The sequence below is a fragment of the Oncorhynchus clarkii genome, chromosome 16 (assembly GCF_045791955.1).
Source record: "Oncorhynchus clarkii lewisi isolate Uvic-CL-2024 chromosome 16, UVic_Ocla_1.0, whole genome shotgun sequence".
Lineage (NCBI taxonomy): Eukaryota > Metazoa > Chordata > Actinopteri > Salmoniformes > Salmonidae > Oncorhynchus > Oncorhynchus clarkii.
In genome coordinates, this window is record NC_092162.1 from 68,280,106 (window position 1) to 68,296,848 (window position 16,743).

The following is a 16,743-nucleotide window of genomic DNA, read 5'->3' on the forward strand; positions in this document are numbered from 1 at the left end:
CGGGGATGCTAGTGACAGTATTTGTTAGACTGCCTTAAGGTATTAGGAATACTGATAACCGTCATAATCATAACGATAATAATTTCAGAATATAGACAACTTTTTCTTGTGGAGGTGGAGTCAATCCTTAATTAATAATTAAATAATTAAAGTATTTATAATAATTAAACTATAATTAAAGTGATAATCATGCCAAATTATTGGTCGTATCTCTTATCGCCTCGTTGTTGTTTTTTTTTTTATAGAGATCTCATTCTCATATCTGGTCATAAAAAAAACAAGCATAACTTTCCCTCTCAGAGGAGACATTATTTGTACAGCAAGCTGATTTAGCTAAGTTTATGTATGGCTCGTTTCAAACACACGGCGTTGGTTGAATGATGACCAAGCTAAAAAGGAGATGTGCTGCATACATTTGACCCGTGATGATATATCTTTGTTGTATAAAAAAAATAGCCAAGCCTACAGTGTCTGTTTACTTCTCGGTGTTTTATTATCATTTTTATTTTGTTGTCCGTTAGTTACTGGACTGCACCGTCACGATTCATATATAGGAAAACAATAGATGTATCAAATCATTTATTGGATTGAATCATTTTAAAACAACCTTAACATTTCAGAAGGAACTGTAACAATTTCGTGAATCTTTCAATTTTAACTTACGTTGATTGTAAAAAATAAAGCACAGAAAATTCCGCAAAAGTGTGTCTCTTCTTCAGATACGATGAATTAAAGCTGGTCTTACGCGTGCCCCCTCTGCCCCTCTCCTCCTCCAGCTTCTGAGTCCTACCTTGTGCGTCACGTGGTCTAGCCCGTACAAATAACTCCCAGCAAAGTTTTCCAGCGGAGAACTAATCGGAGCTCTATTATATCAGCAATTATCAGTGACGTTAACTATCTTCAGCTACAAAGAAGTGAACGAGAGAGAGGCTTTAGACCATCCGGGAAGTAAGATTTTTTCTTTTTCCCTCGTAAACTTTTCCTCACAAAGGATATTTTGGACATCTTTGTGGGAGCTTCAGTCACTTTCGTTGAGTCTATCTGAGTGAACAAGTTTTCACAAAGCGCTGCTGAACCTGCTCCTCTGGAAAACAGACTTTATCACCCAACCGTTCTTATCTGGTAAGATAATACAAAAATTGTTGAATGTAATTGTATTCCTCCCGTGCACACTGCTATCAACGTTTTATCTGTTTCGCTTTGCTATTGATATAAATATATACATCCCAGATATGTCTCGCCTATCTATTGTGGTGTTTGATTAGGGTCCTGTTATAATTTAATTACAAAGTGCAAGACGAGATCCTCTGGTTAGCTGGGGTGGCTGATAGTTTGTTATATCTACACGTAAAGACATGGGAAACCATTCGTGTCCTGTTAATCCATTACATGTCAATAGGAGTGATACAAATAATATATTACTCTTGTTGTTCAATGTTGATCAATTTGTTTTCTATTTTTCATTGTATTTTTGAAGTCTAACTATTGCGATTTACACCGGGTTAGTTTAGGCATAATTCGTGATATTGTCCACAGATTTACCTAAATAATACCGAAAGTTATTTTAAAGGGAAAGGAGCGTATTTTACAAGAGATGACGATAATAGATATAGAACAGGCTATGTCCCAGGTCTAACTGTAGCTGGGCGATGTTTATTCTGTAATTAGTGCTATGGGTTCCATCTCTCCACTACAGGACACTTTTGTTGATTGTGGTATTTTCCTTTCATACAGGAACGGATATATTTGCTTATTATCCCGCGAACTGGATAACGAAAAATCGCCGACGACTCAAGGTGTCCTAGGAGCTGCGTGAAAGTGTCTTTACGTGACCCACTTTGTCCCAGGAGTCAAAACCCATATTCTTCCAAATAGGACGAGTATACGGTGTAAAAATGTACCAAAGCCTTGCTATATCATCCAACCAGTCCCCATACGCACACGATGCAGGGAACTATATGCACCCTTCAGCGAGTTCCCCAGTCTACGTGCCCACTACGAGGGTGCCTGCTATGCTGCAATCCATGCCGTACTTGCAGACATGCGAGTCCGCCCATCAGTCTCACGGCCTCGGCGGGCATCACGGCTGGTCTCAGTCTGGCACAGACAGTTCGTCTTTCATTCCGGGCAGCCCCCATCATCCTCCCGGGTTCTCCTACTCTCACAGCTCGCCAGTAAGCAGCAATAACGGCAGGGACACAGCTTACCAGAACCAGCTAGTGCTTAGTAACGGTGGTCGGGTTGACCACTATGGCAGCACTTTAGTGCGGTCAGTTGGAGGATCATACTCAAGTCCCTACGCGTATATGAGCCCGGAGATGGCGACCTCTTGGACACCTGGGCACTTTGAGAGCGGCATGATCAGTCTTCAGGGACGGCAAGGTTGCCTGTCTGGGAGAAGGTCCAGTTTAGGTGTGTAAACAGTCTTTGATTATTATCTTACATTTCCTCTTTAACAGAAGGGAATTTGTCATATCAAATCATGTAATCCTATGTAATAATGTCCCGCTTGTGTATGTGTAATTGGTGAAGGCCACGACAAAAAAAAAATATAGCACATGATGGACAGAAAATAACATAATTAAATGTCTATCCCAGGTCTAGTAACCCTGTAATGGCATATAGGACTCGACATAGTTTAGTGGCAGACAAAATATGTAGACCTATATTTTGATAAATATTAATACGCTTTGAATAAGATTAAAAGTTGAGGATAATTCACAATTTAATGGAAAAACTGTTTTTGTAACAGTTATTTTTCCGGTTTATACCTTTTGCTAATGAGGCTATTCGTTTGTGTGTCTGTGAAGGCTTACAGAGGCCCGTGCTCTGATCTCACAATTTATAGCCGTGTTCTCTCTGAAGGTATTTTTGGATGCGATTGAGAAGTCCCATTGTATGTGGCCAATTCTCCCATCGATTGTACTCAGTCACTGTGATTCAATCAACCTTCAAAAAAGAACAATCTTCACCAGCTTTCACAATACACGTTCTTTAAAAGAGAGTGTGCTAAAAAAAAAAAGAAAGTTAATTGAGGTGCTAATTGAATCCCCACCAACAGTCCGTTTTCTTTTCGAGTGTTTTGATGATCAATACACACTCACTAGTGTAAACCTGGAAACCGTCCAATTGTTACCTTGATCAGACAGAACGGCCTATTTGGAAATGGCTCTAAGATACACGTTTAGTAAGCAGTCAACACGTCCTTTGATGGTCGAAAATCCAGAATGTTCTGAAGTGTTGCATGGATATAAGGACGTAGTTGATTTCTAGGCCATAGACCATTCAGTGTTAATAACAATACACACTATAGGTTTCTTTATTAATTCGTTTCACATCAAACAGGAACGAATTTTCATCCTGGTGAAAATATTCCGTAATTTTTATTTTTTATTTCTGATCGACGGTCATTCGATTTGCTAACTTACTGAATCTAAACGATAAGTGTGTGTGTGTGTTTGTGTCTGTGTTTGTGTGTATGTGTTTGTGTTTGTGTCTGTGTTTGTGAACAGTGGGTTTAGATATCTACCCCAAGTATGGCTCACTAGACTGTGTTGTCGATATTTTCGATATGGCACTTTGATATTTCATGGCACATTTAGACACGAGGAAAAGAAGACATTTAGCATGATACAAACAATCATTAGTGTTACTTTTTTTTCTATTGTTATTATTGTTATCAATGTTACTGTTGTTGTTTTTTTTATCTATTTATGCTATTTCAATATGTGAATAAGGAATTCAAGCGATTTATTGTAGGAGGCCGTCGAGTGTCAGTAGCTTGAATGATATGGGGACCCCTTGATCCGTAACACTGATAGAACCCCATTAACATTCCACCGTCTGCTCCCGGTGCCCCGCCAGCAAGCCGCCCTAATAGATACGTCTATGACCCTCTCTCCATATTGATACATTCGGTTTAGTTCTCTTTTCATCACTAGAGGTCTTTAAATTCCTCTCAAACGAGCTAAGGGGAAGGGGACATTTATCAGGCGATGGCCTTTATGTCCACGATATGGGTTTACATCAAAGATGCTGGAACATTCTGTCCACCAATATGGGTTAACAAACATCAAAGATGCTGGGGTGTTCTGTCCACTGATATGTGTTAACAAACATCAACAATGCTGGCGTGTTCTGTCCACTGATATGGGTTAACAAACATCAACAATGCTGGCGTGTTCTGTCCACTGATATGTGTTAACAAACATCAACAATGCTGGCGTGTTCTGTCCACTGATATGTGTTAACAAACATCAAAGATCCTGGCGTGTCCTGTCCACTGATATGTGTTAACAAACATCAAAGATCCTGGCGTGTTCTGTCCACTGATATGTGTTAACAAACAAACTTATGTCCTTCACGTCTGGATTCATGATTTATTTTACATGATTTCAATATATCCAAAAAATACAAAACCTACCAAGGAACAACATCTCTACCCAATATACAAATAGGCACACATATAGCACTTGCAAACACAATAGGCCTAAATTGTATGCCATAGTCTATAAACTCTCATTTTACTAAAGTATCTTGGAAATAATAGTATGTCCAAATTTACAGAATAATGCAATTTAACTCAAGGTGATGATGATGGGTATTTTCATAGCTAGTTTCAGCTCTGTTCATGTTTTTCATCATGTGACATAGCCTACATTACAACCAACCCGACACCACCTAGGCTACAGATAATATTAAAACTCTATAATTTGGCTACGTCATACTACAGACATGTCAGAGGAGTTCCCAGGAGAGGGGCGCGAGTGCGTAAACTGCGGCTCCATCTCCACTCCTCTGTGGCGCCGGGATGGTACCGGGCACTACCTCTGCAATGCCTGCGGACTGTACCACAAGATGAACGGAATCAACAGACCGCTGATCAAACCCCAGAAACGCCTGGTAAGCACCATTGCGTTATTTGTATGTTCATAAAAATGTATGAACGTAACGTAACTTCTAAGTAGGTTTCCTCCTAGGTTCCTTCTACCTTCTAGCGAGTTTTTCCAGGTCTGTGTGCTTCTGCCGCTGCATTGCTTGCTCTTTGGGGTTTTAGGCTGGGTTTCTGTATAGCACTTTGTGACAAAACTGCTGCTTTAAGAAGGGATTTATAAAATACATTTGATTGATTGATTGACTGAATTTGTCTTAGATGCATCTTATTGATTAGGCTTATTATTCACATATACAATATAAACTACATTTGTCAATGTGGACTTCAATATGGACATTTAAGAATATTTTGGTCACTAAATGTATTGATTTGGCTTAGAGAAAAACCGTCTTAGGCAGATAGTACTTTCTTCTAGGTCCAAACCGTTAACCCAGGTATTGGACGAAAAAGAGTGTGAGGCAGAGGGCCAGTCTGTTCCATCAGAAGGTCAGTGTAGTAGACTGAGAGAAAGAGGCCTGTCTTATTGCCAGGCAGGAACCAGCCTCTCAGAGCCAGCAGCTGCTGTGAATTACCATGGCCAGTTCAGCTCAGCTCAGCTCAGCTCAGCTCAGCTCTGCCTGGCCTGTTTCTGTTTTTATTTGTCCTTCAGTGACCTTGCCCATGGGTTGTCTGTCCTTCAGTGACCTTGCCCATGGGTTGTCTGTCCTTCAGTGACCTTGCCCATGGGTTGTCTGTTTTTATTTGTCCTTCAGTGACCTTGCCCATGGGTTGTCTGTTTTTATCCAGATCTGTACTAGGCGAGAGAACAAAAACAAACTACTGTGTGTTTCTGCAGAGAAATCTCAATTGCGTCCAATAACAAGCTGATAGATAGAGAGACGAGGTTCGGCCAGGAGTGCTTATGGCTCAGCCCAGTGCTGTGTGAAACATTTATCATGTCTTTAACAGTACACTACATGTTTGGTCTCATCATGGATATTATGGAGGCACTGTGTGCATACAACGCACTTCACTTACAGCGAAGGGGTAGTCCCCCCCCCCCAAAAAAAATCGACCACATCTTATAGACAACTATAAATACCATTATACAACCATGGAGTCCATGGAGTCAGCAAGGCAATATTATTTTTTGGGGGGGCTGAACGATCCTTTTAAGGTGCTTGTTCCCAACACCTCTCATACAATCCACCAGGGGCTGACTGGCCATCTAACACTAAACCTACACTTGTCATTTTCAGCTGGTCTTGTCCTTGGTCCAATCAGTATAATGCTTTGAGTTATGTGATGGTATAGTCTGGTTATTGACAGCTTGTCTTCTCCATGTGTAGCAGACCACATCTCGCCGGATCGGCCTGTGCTGCACTAACTGCCACACCAGCACCACCACGCTGTGGCGTCGCAGTGCAGAGGGAGAGCCTGTCTGCAACGCCTGTGGCCTTTATATGAAACTACATGGGGTAGGCAAAAATACACACACACACACACACACACACACACACACACGCACACACACACGCACGCACACACACACACACACACACACACACACACACACACACACACCATACAGACACACACCATACAGACACACACACACACACACACACACACACACACACACACACACACACACACACACACACACACACACACACACACACACACATACACACACACACACAAATTTCCCATGTACCCTACTCTATGTACATTATGTAATGTACACATCATTTGTGTTGGAGAAAAACCTGTCTAAAATGCTGCTGTAATAACCAACCCTTAGCAGCCTGGCAGTGCAGTGTGGGTCACGTAACTAACCCCTAGCAGACTGGCAGTGCAGTGTGGGTCACATAACCAACCATTATCAGACTGTCAGTGCAGTGTGGGTCACATAACCAACCCGTAGCAGCCTGGCAGTGCAGTGTGGGTCACGTAACTAACCCCTAGCAGCCTGGCAGTGCAGTGTGGGTCACATAACCAACCCTTAGCAGACTGGCAGTGCAGTGTGGGTCACGTAACTAACCCCTAGCAGCCTGGCAGTGCAGTGTGGGTCACATAACCAACCCTTAGCAGACTGGCAGTGCAGTGTGGGTCACATAACCAACCCTTAGCAGCCTGGCAGTGCAGTGTGGGTCACGTAACCAACCCATAGAAGCCTGGCAGTGCAGTGTGGGTCACATAACCAACCCTTAGCAGCCTGGCAGTGAAGTGTGGGTCACGTAACTAACCCCTAGCAGACTGGCAGTGCAGTATGGGTCAAATAACTAACCCCTAGCAGCGTGGCAGTGCAGTGTGGGACACGTAACTAACCCCTAGCAGCCTGGCAGTGCAGTGTGGCTCATGTAACTAACCCCTAGCAGCCTGGCAGTGCAGTGTGGGCAGCATATTATTTGTGTGAAAGCTTACCAAGGTCATCATGGTTGTTGTTATGAAAAGAGACAGGTGGGAAGAAGGGGTCATTGAGTGTGTTTTTTGTATCTTGGATCTAAATTCTTGTCTTCTCCTCCTCCTCCTCCTCTCAGATACCCAGACCAATGGCCATGAAGAAGGAAAGCATTCAGACAAGGAAGCGGAAACCTAAGATGCCGAAGTCCAAAACCTCAACAGGTAAGAATGAAGAACGGAAGGAGGGAGAATGTGTGTCAGCGTTGAGTCAGGTTGATGGAAATGTTCATCTGTGTGTAAGAGAGAGGGGAGCGGAAGAACCGACCCATATAAAATCCTATTGATATCTTATATCGGTCTGGTCCTGTTTGTAGCCATCACTCACTCACCGTCACTCACTCACCGTTACTCACTCACCGTCACTCACTCACCGTCACTCACTCACCGTCACTCACTCACCATCACTCACTCAACATCACTCACTCACCGTCACTCACTCACCGTCACTCACTCACCGTCACTCACTCACCGTCACTCACTCACCGTCACTCACTCACCATCACTCACTCACCGTCACTCACTCACCGTCACTCACTCACTGTCACTCACTCACCGTCACTCACTCACCATCACTCACTCACCGTCACTCACTCACCGTTACTCACTCACCGTCACTCACTCACTGTCACTCACTCACTGTCACTCACTCACTGTCACTCACTCACTGTCACTCACTCACCGTCACTCACTCACTGTCACTCACTCACTGTCACTCACTCACCGTCACTCACTCACTGTCACTCACTCACTCACTCACTGTCACTCACTCACCGTCACTCACTCACATCACTCACTCACTTTCACTCACTCACCGTCACTCACTCACCGTCACTCACTCACCGTCACTCACTCACTGTCACTCACTCACTGTCACTCACTCACCGTCACTCACTCACTGTCACTCACTCACCGTCACTCACTCACCTTCACTCACTCACCGTCACTCACTCACCGTCACTCACTGTCACTCACTCACTCACCGTCACTCACTCACTGTCACTCACTCATCGTCACTCACTCACCGTCACTCACTCACCGTCACTCACTCACTGTCACTCACTCACTGTCACTCACTCACCGTCACTCACTCACTCACCTTCACTCACTCACCGTCACTCACTCACCGTCACTCACTCACCGTCACTCACTGTCACTCACTCACCCATCTGTCTGTGTTCTTCAGGAGGGTCGTCAGCATCGGGCACCAACTCCCCGTTCTCCCTGTCTGTCTCAGAACATGCCTCTACTATAAAGAGTGAACCCAACATGGTCCCCTCCCCCCACACCAGACAGGCCGTAGCCTCTATGTCCCAGGTAAGCCCTCTGTATTCTAGGATCCTTTCATTGCTGCAGTACTATCTTCAATGAATACCATGTGATATGATTTCAATGTTCACTGCCAGAACATTCTATGGCAGTCATGAGAATTCCATATTTTTAGCCCACGCAAGATCCTAGTTCCTAGGCTTTAGTATTATGGTACTCTGTCGTTTACATATCTAATTCTTTCTCTGAAGGCTTCGTCACATCTGAACAGTGCAGGATCAGGACATGTGGACATCAAGTATGAGGACTGCCCCTTCACTCCTGCGTCTATCTCCACACAGAACTCCTGGTGTACTGCTCTGTCTCAGGCGTGAGCTGACTCGACCACAGTTCACTTGGACCAGGTCCTGGGCCTGGACCCAGCTCAGCTCACTGTGGATGATATAGACTTGTGAAGAGAACTACCTGTTATTGACTAACTCTCTTTTTTTTTCCGTGGATGGAGGAACGGAAGAACAGAAGGAAGCGACGGCAATCAAGTGGAATGTATTTGTGGCTACTATCAATGCTATTTCCATTTTTTGTTGTTGTTGTTGTTTTTTTGTTGTTGTCTTTATTGTTGTTGTCTTTATTGTTGTTGTCTTTATTGTTGTTGTCTTTATTGTTGTTGTCTTTATTGTTGTTGTCATTATTGATGTTGTCATTATCGATATCTTGCTGAGTTCACCATTGCAGTTTTACATGGTGTTTAAAGAAATAACCAGAAAGAGTTCAATAAGTTATTACATAGTGTTAAAGGGATACTTCTGGATTTTTCAATGAAGCACTTTTTCTACTGACCCAGAGTCAGACGTATCCCTTTATCTACTGACCCAGACCCAGATGAATCCATGAATACAATTTTTATGGCTCTCTGTCCATTATGAAGAAAGTTAGAGGTAGTTTCACGAGCCAATGCAAATTAGCGTTAGCGCAATGACTGAAAGTCTATGGTATCTGCCAGCATGTAGAGACATACAACTTGTATCCACGAGTTAATCTGACTCTGTGGAAATAGATAAAGAGCTTCATTGCCAAAATCCAGAAGTATCCCTTTAAACACAAAACCGGATGGACAAAAAAAGTGTTTTATTACCTCTGAACGTGTTTCATTACTGCCGTGTAGATGGTTAACTTTCATAGAAACATTATTTATGTTGAGATAAGAATCAGCATGAAACACCAAAGACAACATGGCAAATCCCAGAAGTCCCTTCCCTTCTCAGAATGTTTTGTATGTTCAAGGTATGACCTCAAAACTAGGAAGTATACATTTACATGTGTTTTGTATGTAATGAAATACATATGTTGTTCATTGAACAAACAATGCAAATATATTCATTTCTATTTTATCAGATAGGTTAAAAACGGCTAAATACTTTTTAATTTTTTTTATTTTAGACATCGCAACTGCGTACTGAATCAGTTTTCTATATTTCCAAAACCACTGTTCTACTAGTTCAAATGTTTTTACAATGTATCGTCTGATCATGTAACGTGCAATTACTTCATTTTACAAAAATGTAAGACAAAGAAAAATATACTTTTATGTTAATTATTCTGAATATGTTAATTATTCGGAATATGTTAATTATTCTGAATATGTTATTCAAATTTTATTTGCTGTATTTTTTTGTTTTGTTGTTGAACTATAAGGGAGTTTTTTTTTTTTGTATTTCATAACGTACAATTGTAATGTTCAGGGACTTGAGTCTAATTATATCTTTTAGCTGTTTCAACCAGGTCTGATAGTCTCTCTGGTTTCACAATGCTCTTTGAAATCTGTTTAGTTTAATAAACCGATCAAATGACTTGTTTTGTGTTTTTATGAAAAGTGATTTTAAAGAAATCGGGGAAACAAATCCACTTTTATTTTTAATATTTGACCTTTTAATGACATTTATTTGTGATCTGCCAACCTCAGTTATATACAGTAGTCGAATCCTTAATCTTCTATTTTTTTGCTTGTTTCTTATGTGGACTGCAGGGTTACTCCCAGAACCACTGACATCCTGTGTGATATTTATAGTGAAAACAATTGTTTGTTGCCAAACCATTTATGTCGGATAGATGCAAGCTACATTATAGTAGGCTGTCAAAAAAAAATAATGTTTTGTCTGTTTAATGGATCATATTTTAATCAATATTTGGTTTAAAACTTATGATATCAGGTGGATTTTGATGTGTGTTAAGAGTTGTTAAATATGTGCGTTCTCGGTAGGAGGTGGATTAGGAGGCTAGGAGTATCTCTCCTGACTGGTTACATGCTGCTGTTGAACAGGGTGTGTGTCTATGTCTGTCTGTATGTCTGTCTGTATGTCTGTCTGTATGTCTGTCTGTATGTGCGTTCTCGGTAGGAGGTGGATTAGGAGGCTAGGAGTATCTCTCCTGACTGGTTACATGCTGCTGTTGAACAGGGTGTGTGTCTATGTCTGTCTGTATGTCTGTCTGTATGTCTGTCTGTATGTCTGTCTGTATGTGCGTTCTCGGTAGGAGGTGGATTAGGAGGCTAGGAGTATCTCTCCTGACTGGTTACATGTTACTGTTGAGCAGTGTATGTCTATGTCTGTGTGTATGTGTGTGTGTGTGTGTGTGTGTGTGTGTGTGTGTGTGTGTGTGTGTTTATGTCTGTGTGTGTGTGTGTGTGTGTCTATGTCTGTGTGTGTGTGTGTGTGTGTGTGTGTCTATGTCTGTGTGTGTGTGTGTGTGTGTGTGTGTGTGTGTGTGTGTGTGTGTGTGTCTATGTCTGTGTATGTGTGTGTGTCTGTGTTTGTGTGGAGGGTGTGTGTGTCTGTGTTTGTGTGGAGGGTGTGTGTGTCCATGTCTGTGTATGTGTGTGTGTGTGTGTCTGTGTTTGTGTGGAGGGTGTGTGTGTCTATGTCTGTGTATGTGTGTGTGTCTGTGTTTGTGTGGAGGGTGTGTGTGTCTATGTCTGTGTATGTGTGTGTGTGTGTGTATGTGTGGAGGGTGTGTGTCTATGTCTGTGTGTGTGTGTGTGTCTGTGTTTGTGTGGAGGGTGTGTGTGTCTATGTCTGTGTGTGTGTGTGTCTGTGTTTGTGCGGAGGGTGTGTGTGTCTATGTCTGTGTATGTGTGTGTGTGTGTCTGTGTATGTGTGGAGGGTGTGTGTGTGTCTATGTCTGTGTATGTGTGTGTGTGTGTCTGTGTTTGTGTGGAGGGTGTGTGCTCCTGTTGCTCAAGCCAGCGTTGTCAGACCAAAGGTTGAGTTCCAACTGTGCTTAATGGTCCCTGGGACCTGGGGCTGGCTGGCACGCGTTGGTCCTGCCTCTGAGGAATATCGGCACGTCAGCAACAAATTATCAGCTTTACTGCCTCATGGCGACACACAGGCAGAGGTGCCCCCACAACCCTACTTTTATGATTATTTTCTAAGTTGTTTCTATACTCTTATCTGTTGTGGTGCTAGTTGCTGTGTGACTGGGTGATGTGTTATATTGTGATGTCATTAGACTCTTAACACTGCTGAATAGCTCACTCCTACAGAGCTTAGACTGGCTATGGTTAGAAGTTAGACTGGCTATGGTTAGAAGTTAGACTGGCTATGGTTAGAAGTTAGACTGGCTATGGTTAGAAGTTAGACTGGCTATGGTTAGAAGCTAGACTATTTATGGTTAGAAGTTAGACTGGCTATGGTTATAAGTTAGACTGGCTATGGTTAGAAGTTAGACTGGCTATGGTTAGAAGTTAGACTGGCTATGGTTAGAAGTTAGACTGGCTATGGTTAGAAGCTAGACTATTTATGGTTAGAAGTTAGACTGGTTATGGTTAGAAGCTAGACTGGTTATGGTTAGAAGCTAGACTATTTATGGTTAGAAGTTAGACTAGCTATGGTTAGAAGTTAGACTGGCTATGGTTAGAAGCTAGACTATTTATGGTTAGAAGTTAGACTGGCTATGGTTAGAAGTTAGACTGGCTATGGTTAGAAGCTAGACTATTTACGGTTAGAAGTTAGACTGGCTATGGTTAGAAGCTAGACTATTTATGGTTAGAAGTTATACTGGCTATGGTTAGAAGTTAGACTGGCTATGGTTAGAAGCTAGACTATTTATGGTTAGAAGTTAGACTGGCTATGGTTAGAAGCTAGACTATTTATGGTTAGAAGTTAGACTGGTTATGGTTAGAAGCTAGACTATATATGGTTAGAAGTTAGACTGGCTATGGTTAGAAGTTAGACTGGCTATGGTTAGAAGCTAGACTATTTACGGTTAGAAGTTAGACTGGCTATGGTTAGAAGCTAGACTATTTATGGTTAGAAGTTATACTGGCTATGGTTAGAAGTTAGACTGGCTATGGTTAGAAGCTAGACTATTTATGGTTAGAAGTTAGACTGGCTATGGTTAGAAGCTAGACTATTTATGGTTAGAAGTTAGACTGGTTATGGTTAGAAGCTAGACTATATATGGTTAGAAGTTAGACTGGCTATGGTTAGACATTTCAGAGCATTTTAGAGTGATGAAACTCTGGACAAAGAAGGACAGACATGTAAACATTTAATGTCATCCTCCTCCCCACTGTGTTCTCTCTTGAAGCTCACATAGACGTTCTTTGTGTTCTCATAGATATTGGCAAATATAATTTGGAGTGGGACTTCTGGAGAGTCCTGTAGTTATCTCTCACAGCCACCTGCTCCTGTAGGTTTAATCTGAGAGAAAAAGCTTATTTAGAAACAGGAGTTTAAAACACTCTGTGTGGTCAAGGCTGAGATAACAACTCATAGCAGTAGTAGGCTAAGCAAGGCACTGATGGAATTTAAGCTAGCCCGTGGCTAGTACTTTTTAAACTAGGTGAATAGAACATTTTCCCAACTAGCCCCCGACTAGAGAAATTGTTTCTTTTCAAATATCACATGGCACAGATTTTGGACCCAGGCCAGTGAAAATGGTGGTCTACTACCAAAACTGGCCAGTCTCCATGTGCTCTGTGGGTAGAATCAAGGCTGGCCAGTCTCCATGTGCTCTGTGGTTAGAATCAAGGCTGGCCAGTCTCCATGTGCTCTGTGTTTAAAATCAAGGCTGGCCAGTCTCCATGTGCTCTGTGTTTAGAATCAAGGCTGGCCAGTCTCCATGTGCTCTGTGTTTAAAATCAAGGCTGGCCAGTCTCCATGTGCTCTGTGTTTAGAATCAAGGCTGGCCGGTCTCCATGTGCTCTGTGGTTAGAATCAAGGCTGGCCAGTCTCCATGTGCTCTGTGGGTAGAATCCAGGCTGGCCAGTCTCCATGTGCTCTGTGGGTAGAATCCAGGCTGGCCAGTCTCCATGTGCTCTGTGGTTAGAATCCAGGCTGGCCAGTCTCCATGTGCTCTGTGTTTAGAATCAAGGCTGGCCAGTCTCCATGTGCTCTGTGGTTAGAATCAAGGCTGGCCAGTCTCCATGTGCTCTGTGATTAGAATCCAGGCTGGCCAGTCTCCATGTGCTCTGTGGTTAGAATCCAGGCTGGCCAGTCTCCATGTGCTCTGTGATTAGAATCCAGGCTGACCAGTCTCCATGTGCTCTGTGGTTAGAATCCAGGCTGGCCAGTCTCCATGTGCTCTGTGGTTAGAATCAAGGCTGGCCAGTCTCCATGTGCTCTGTGATTAGAATCCAGGCTGGCCAGTCTCCATGTGCTCTGTGATTAGAATCCAGGCTGACCAGTCTCCATGTGCTCTGTGGTTAGAATCCAGGCTGGCCAGTCTACATGTGCTCTGTGGTTAGAATCATGCTGTAGGTTGGAGCTTTCACCGTCATGTTATTTACCATAGTGAGACAAAGTTTACCACTAGAGGTCATTTATTAGCTATAGTAAAGACCAGGGTCACTGAAGAGTCACCACTCTGTCTATCATGGTCTCAGCTAGTACTCTTTAGTTTCTGTCGTCGCTCTAATTAAACGTCTCAGATACATCCTTCAGGGAAATTTGTGTGTGTGTGTGTGTGTGTGATTCCAGTCCCTGGAGAGCAGCCCCCCCATAGTGCTTTGTCTTGTGCGATGGATTCAGTACAGCTCAGACGGAAGACCTACTGGACAGTTTGAAAGGGGGAAGGCCAGCGATAGTGTGACGGACTGAGGCTGAGGTCCATAGTGATCGATGGATTTTCCTCTTGGCCAAGCAGCAGTAACACAACTCTTTCCCAGGGTCGGGCACCCCGGCCACTCCATTCAATTATTCCCTCCCTCCATGCCGGAACACAGGATATTGTCTTTAAACTCAACAGTGATCCTGATGGTGTGTGTGTGTGTGTGTGTGCGTGCGTGCGTGTGTGTGTGTGTGTGTAGGGGAGTGGCAGAGATAAGGAAGGTAGCATAGGCATTTATTTAGGTAATATTCAGCCTTAAATCAAAACTTCCGCAAGTTGTCTCCACAGCGATTCCCCAAAGGCCCCATTCATCGTTCTGTGTGACAGAGGGCTTAGGCAGAGGAACGCGGACGTGTGTGCTTGTGTGTGTGTGTGTGTGTGTGTGTTTGCGTGGGTTTTGATTTCTTAGGGTCGGCCAACGGGTGATGTTTGTCCACTACGGCGTGTGATTGTCCGTTTGCGTGTTATAATTACTGCAGTGTCATGTACAGGATTCCAGGGATGGCTTCACACGTTCCTTAGTCAGGGCAGAACAGATCAAACCTGATCTTCTCTACCCTTCAACCAAGTATGACACTTGACTAATTTTTCCACCAATGGTGGTAATGGGCAGTAGCCCAGAGTGGTGGCTGGGCGGAAACATTAGCAGTACCTGGAGGGCCAGGCCAGTGGAGTACCTGGAGGGCCAGGCCAGTGGAGTACCTGGAGGGCCAGGCTAGTGGAGTACCTGGAGGGCCAGGCCAGTGGTCACTACAGGAAACAGCAGTAAAGAGTGACATTACACTGTAAAAAACAATATATATATATATATTCGGTTGCATTATTGAGTCATTAGGTTATATAACCCCCTTTAACATTGGCACATGGCTAGGAAACACCAGGGATGCCAGGTCAAGACAAAGACACTACTACTAAGGAGAGAGAGGGAGAGAGGGATTAAGAAGCAGATAAGGGAATAGAGAGGGGTTTCAACGCTGTTATGTTGGCTGTACTGGTTAACATAGAGCTCAGAATCTGAGCAGAGACACGGTCATGTATGGGAATCTGCATTCAACACCATATGTGTTTGGACAGTGAAGCTATTTTTTAAAAAATATAATTTGTCACTATAATTAAGCATTTTGGATTTGAGATCAAATGTTTCATATGAGACGACAGTACAGAATGTGACCTTCTATTTGTGGGAATTCATACATAGCTGGTTTATAGTTTAGAAACTAAAGCACTTTTTGTATCTAGTCCCCTCAGTTGGAGAAGTATCAACCTGGTCTCAAAGAATTTCGTATTATTCTGTACGTAAATGAGATGCTCCATTTAGTGTGATATGTTACGTTTGGTATGGTGACATAAGACAGATGGTTACTTATGACAAAAAGGAAAGGAGGGTGGTTGGTCTGGGGTGGATGGGTGGTTGGGCATATAACGTAAACGTTCTAGCAACCCAAAGGTTGCGAGTTTGAATGTAGTCACAGAGAACCCTTTAAGCTAACCCTAACCATAACCCTTTAACCTAACCCTTTAACCTAACCATAACCCTTTAACCTTAACCCCTAACCCCTAGCCTAGAAAACCTTAGCGAGCTAGCTAACATTAGCCACATAGCCACCTAGCTAGAATTCGTAACATATGATACGCTTCGCAAATTCGTAGCATATTGTACGTTTTGCAAATGGGGACCATTTTGTATGTTCAGCAAATTCATTACATATAATATGAATTGTACCACATATGGTGTTGAATGCAGATTCCCATACATGACCGTGTCTCTGCTCAGATGCTGAGCTCTATGTTAACCAGTGCAGCCAACATGACAGCGTTGAAATACCCCTCTCTATTCCCTTATCTGCTTCTTAATCCCTCTCTCCCTCTCTCTCCTTTAGTAGTAGTGTCTTTGTCTTGGCCTGGCAAGTATTTGGACAAATTCACTAATGGTGTTATGTTGTATCTTTAATATGTAAAAAAAAAAAAACAAACATAGTAATAATAATGAACTATTCACTTATGGTCTATTGAAGTCATCAAAAGTGTAG

At 42.8% G+C, this 16,743-nt stretch overlaps 1 protein-coding gene across 1 annotated transcript; it reads left to right on the top strand.

Moving 5' to 3' along the window:
* The first annotated feature begins 846 nt into the window (after positions 1–846).
* On the top strand, positions 847–10,455 carry LOC139367763 (transcription factor GATA-5-like). Its single transcript, XM_071106087.1, has 7 exons — positions 847–1,122; positions 1,735–2,412; positions 4,733–4,902; positions 6,223–6,351; positions 7,417–7,501; positions 8,523–8,653; positions 8,857–10,455. Exons 2-7 carry the CDS (start codon positions 1,896–1,898, stop codon positions 8,977–8,979), a joined length of 1,155 nt encoding a protein of 384 aa, XP_070962188.1. The 5' UTR covers positions 847–1,122; positions 1,735–1,895; the 3' UTR covers positions 8,980–10,455.
* Positions 10,456–16,743: the final 6,288 nt, after the last annotated feature.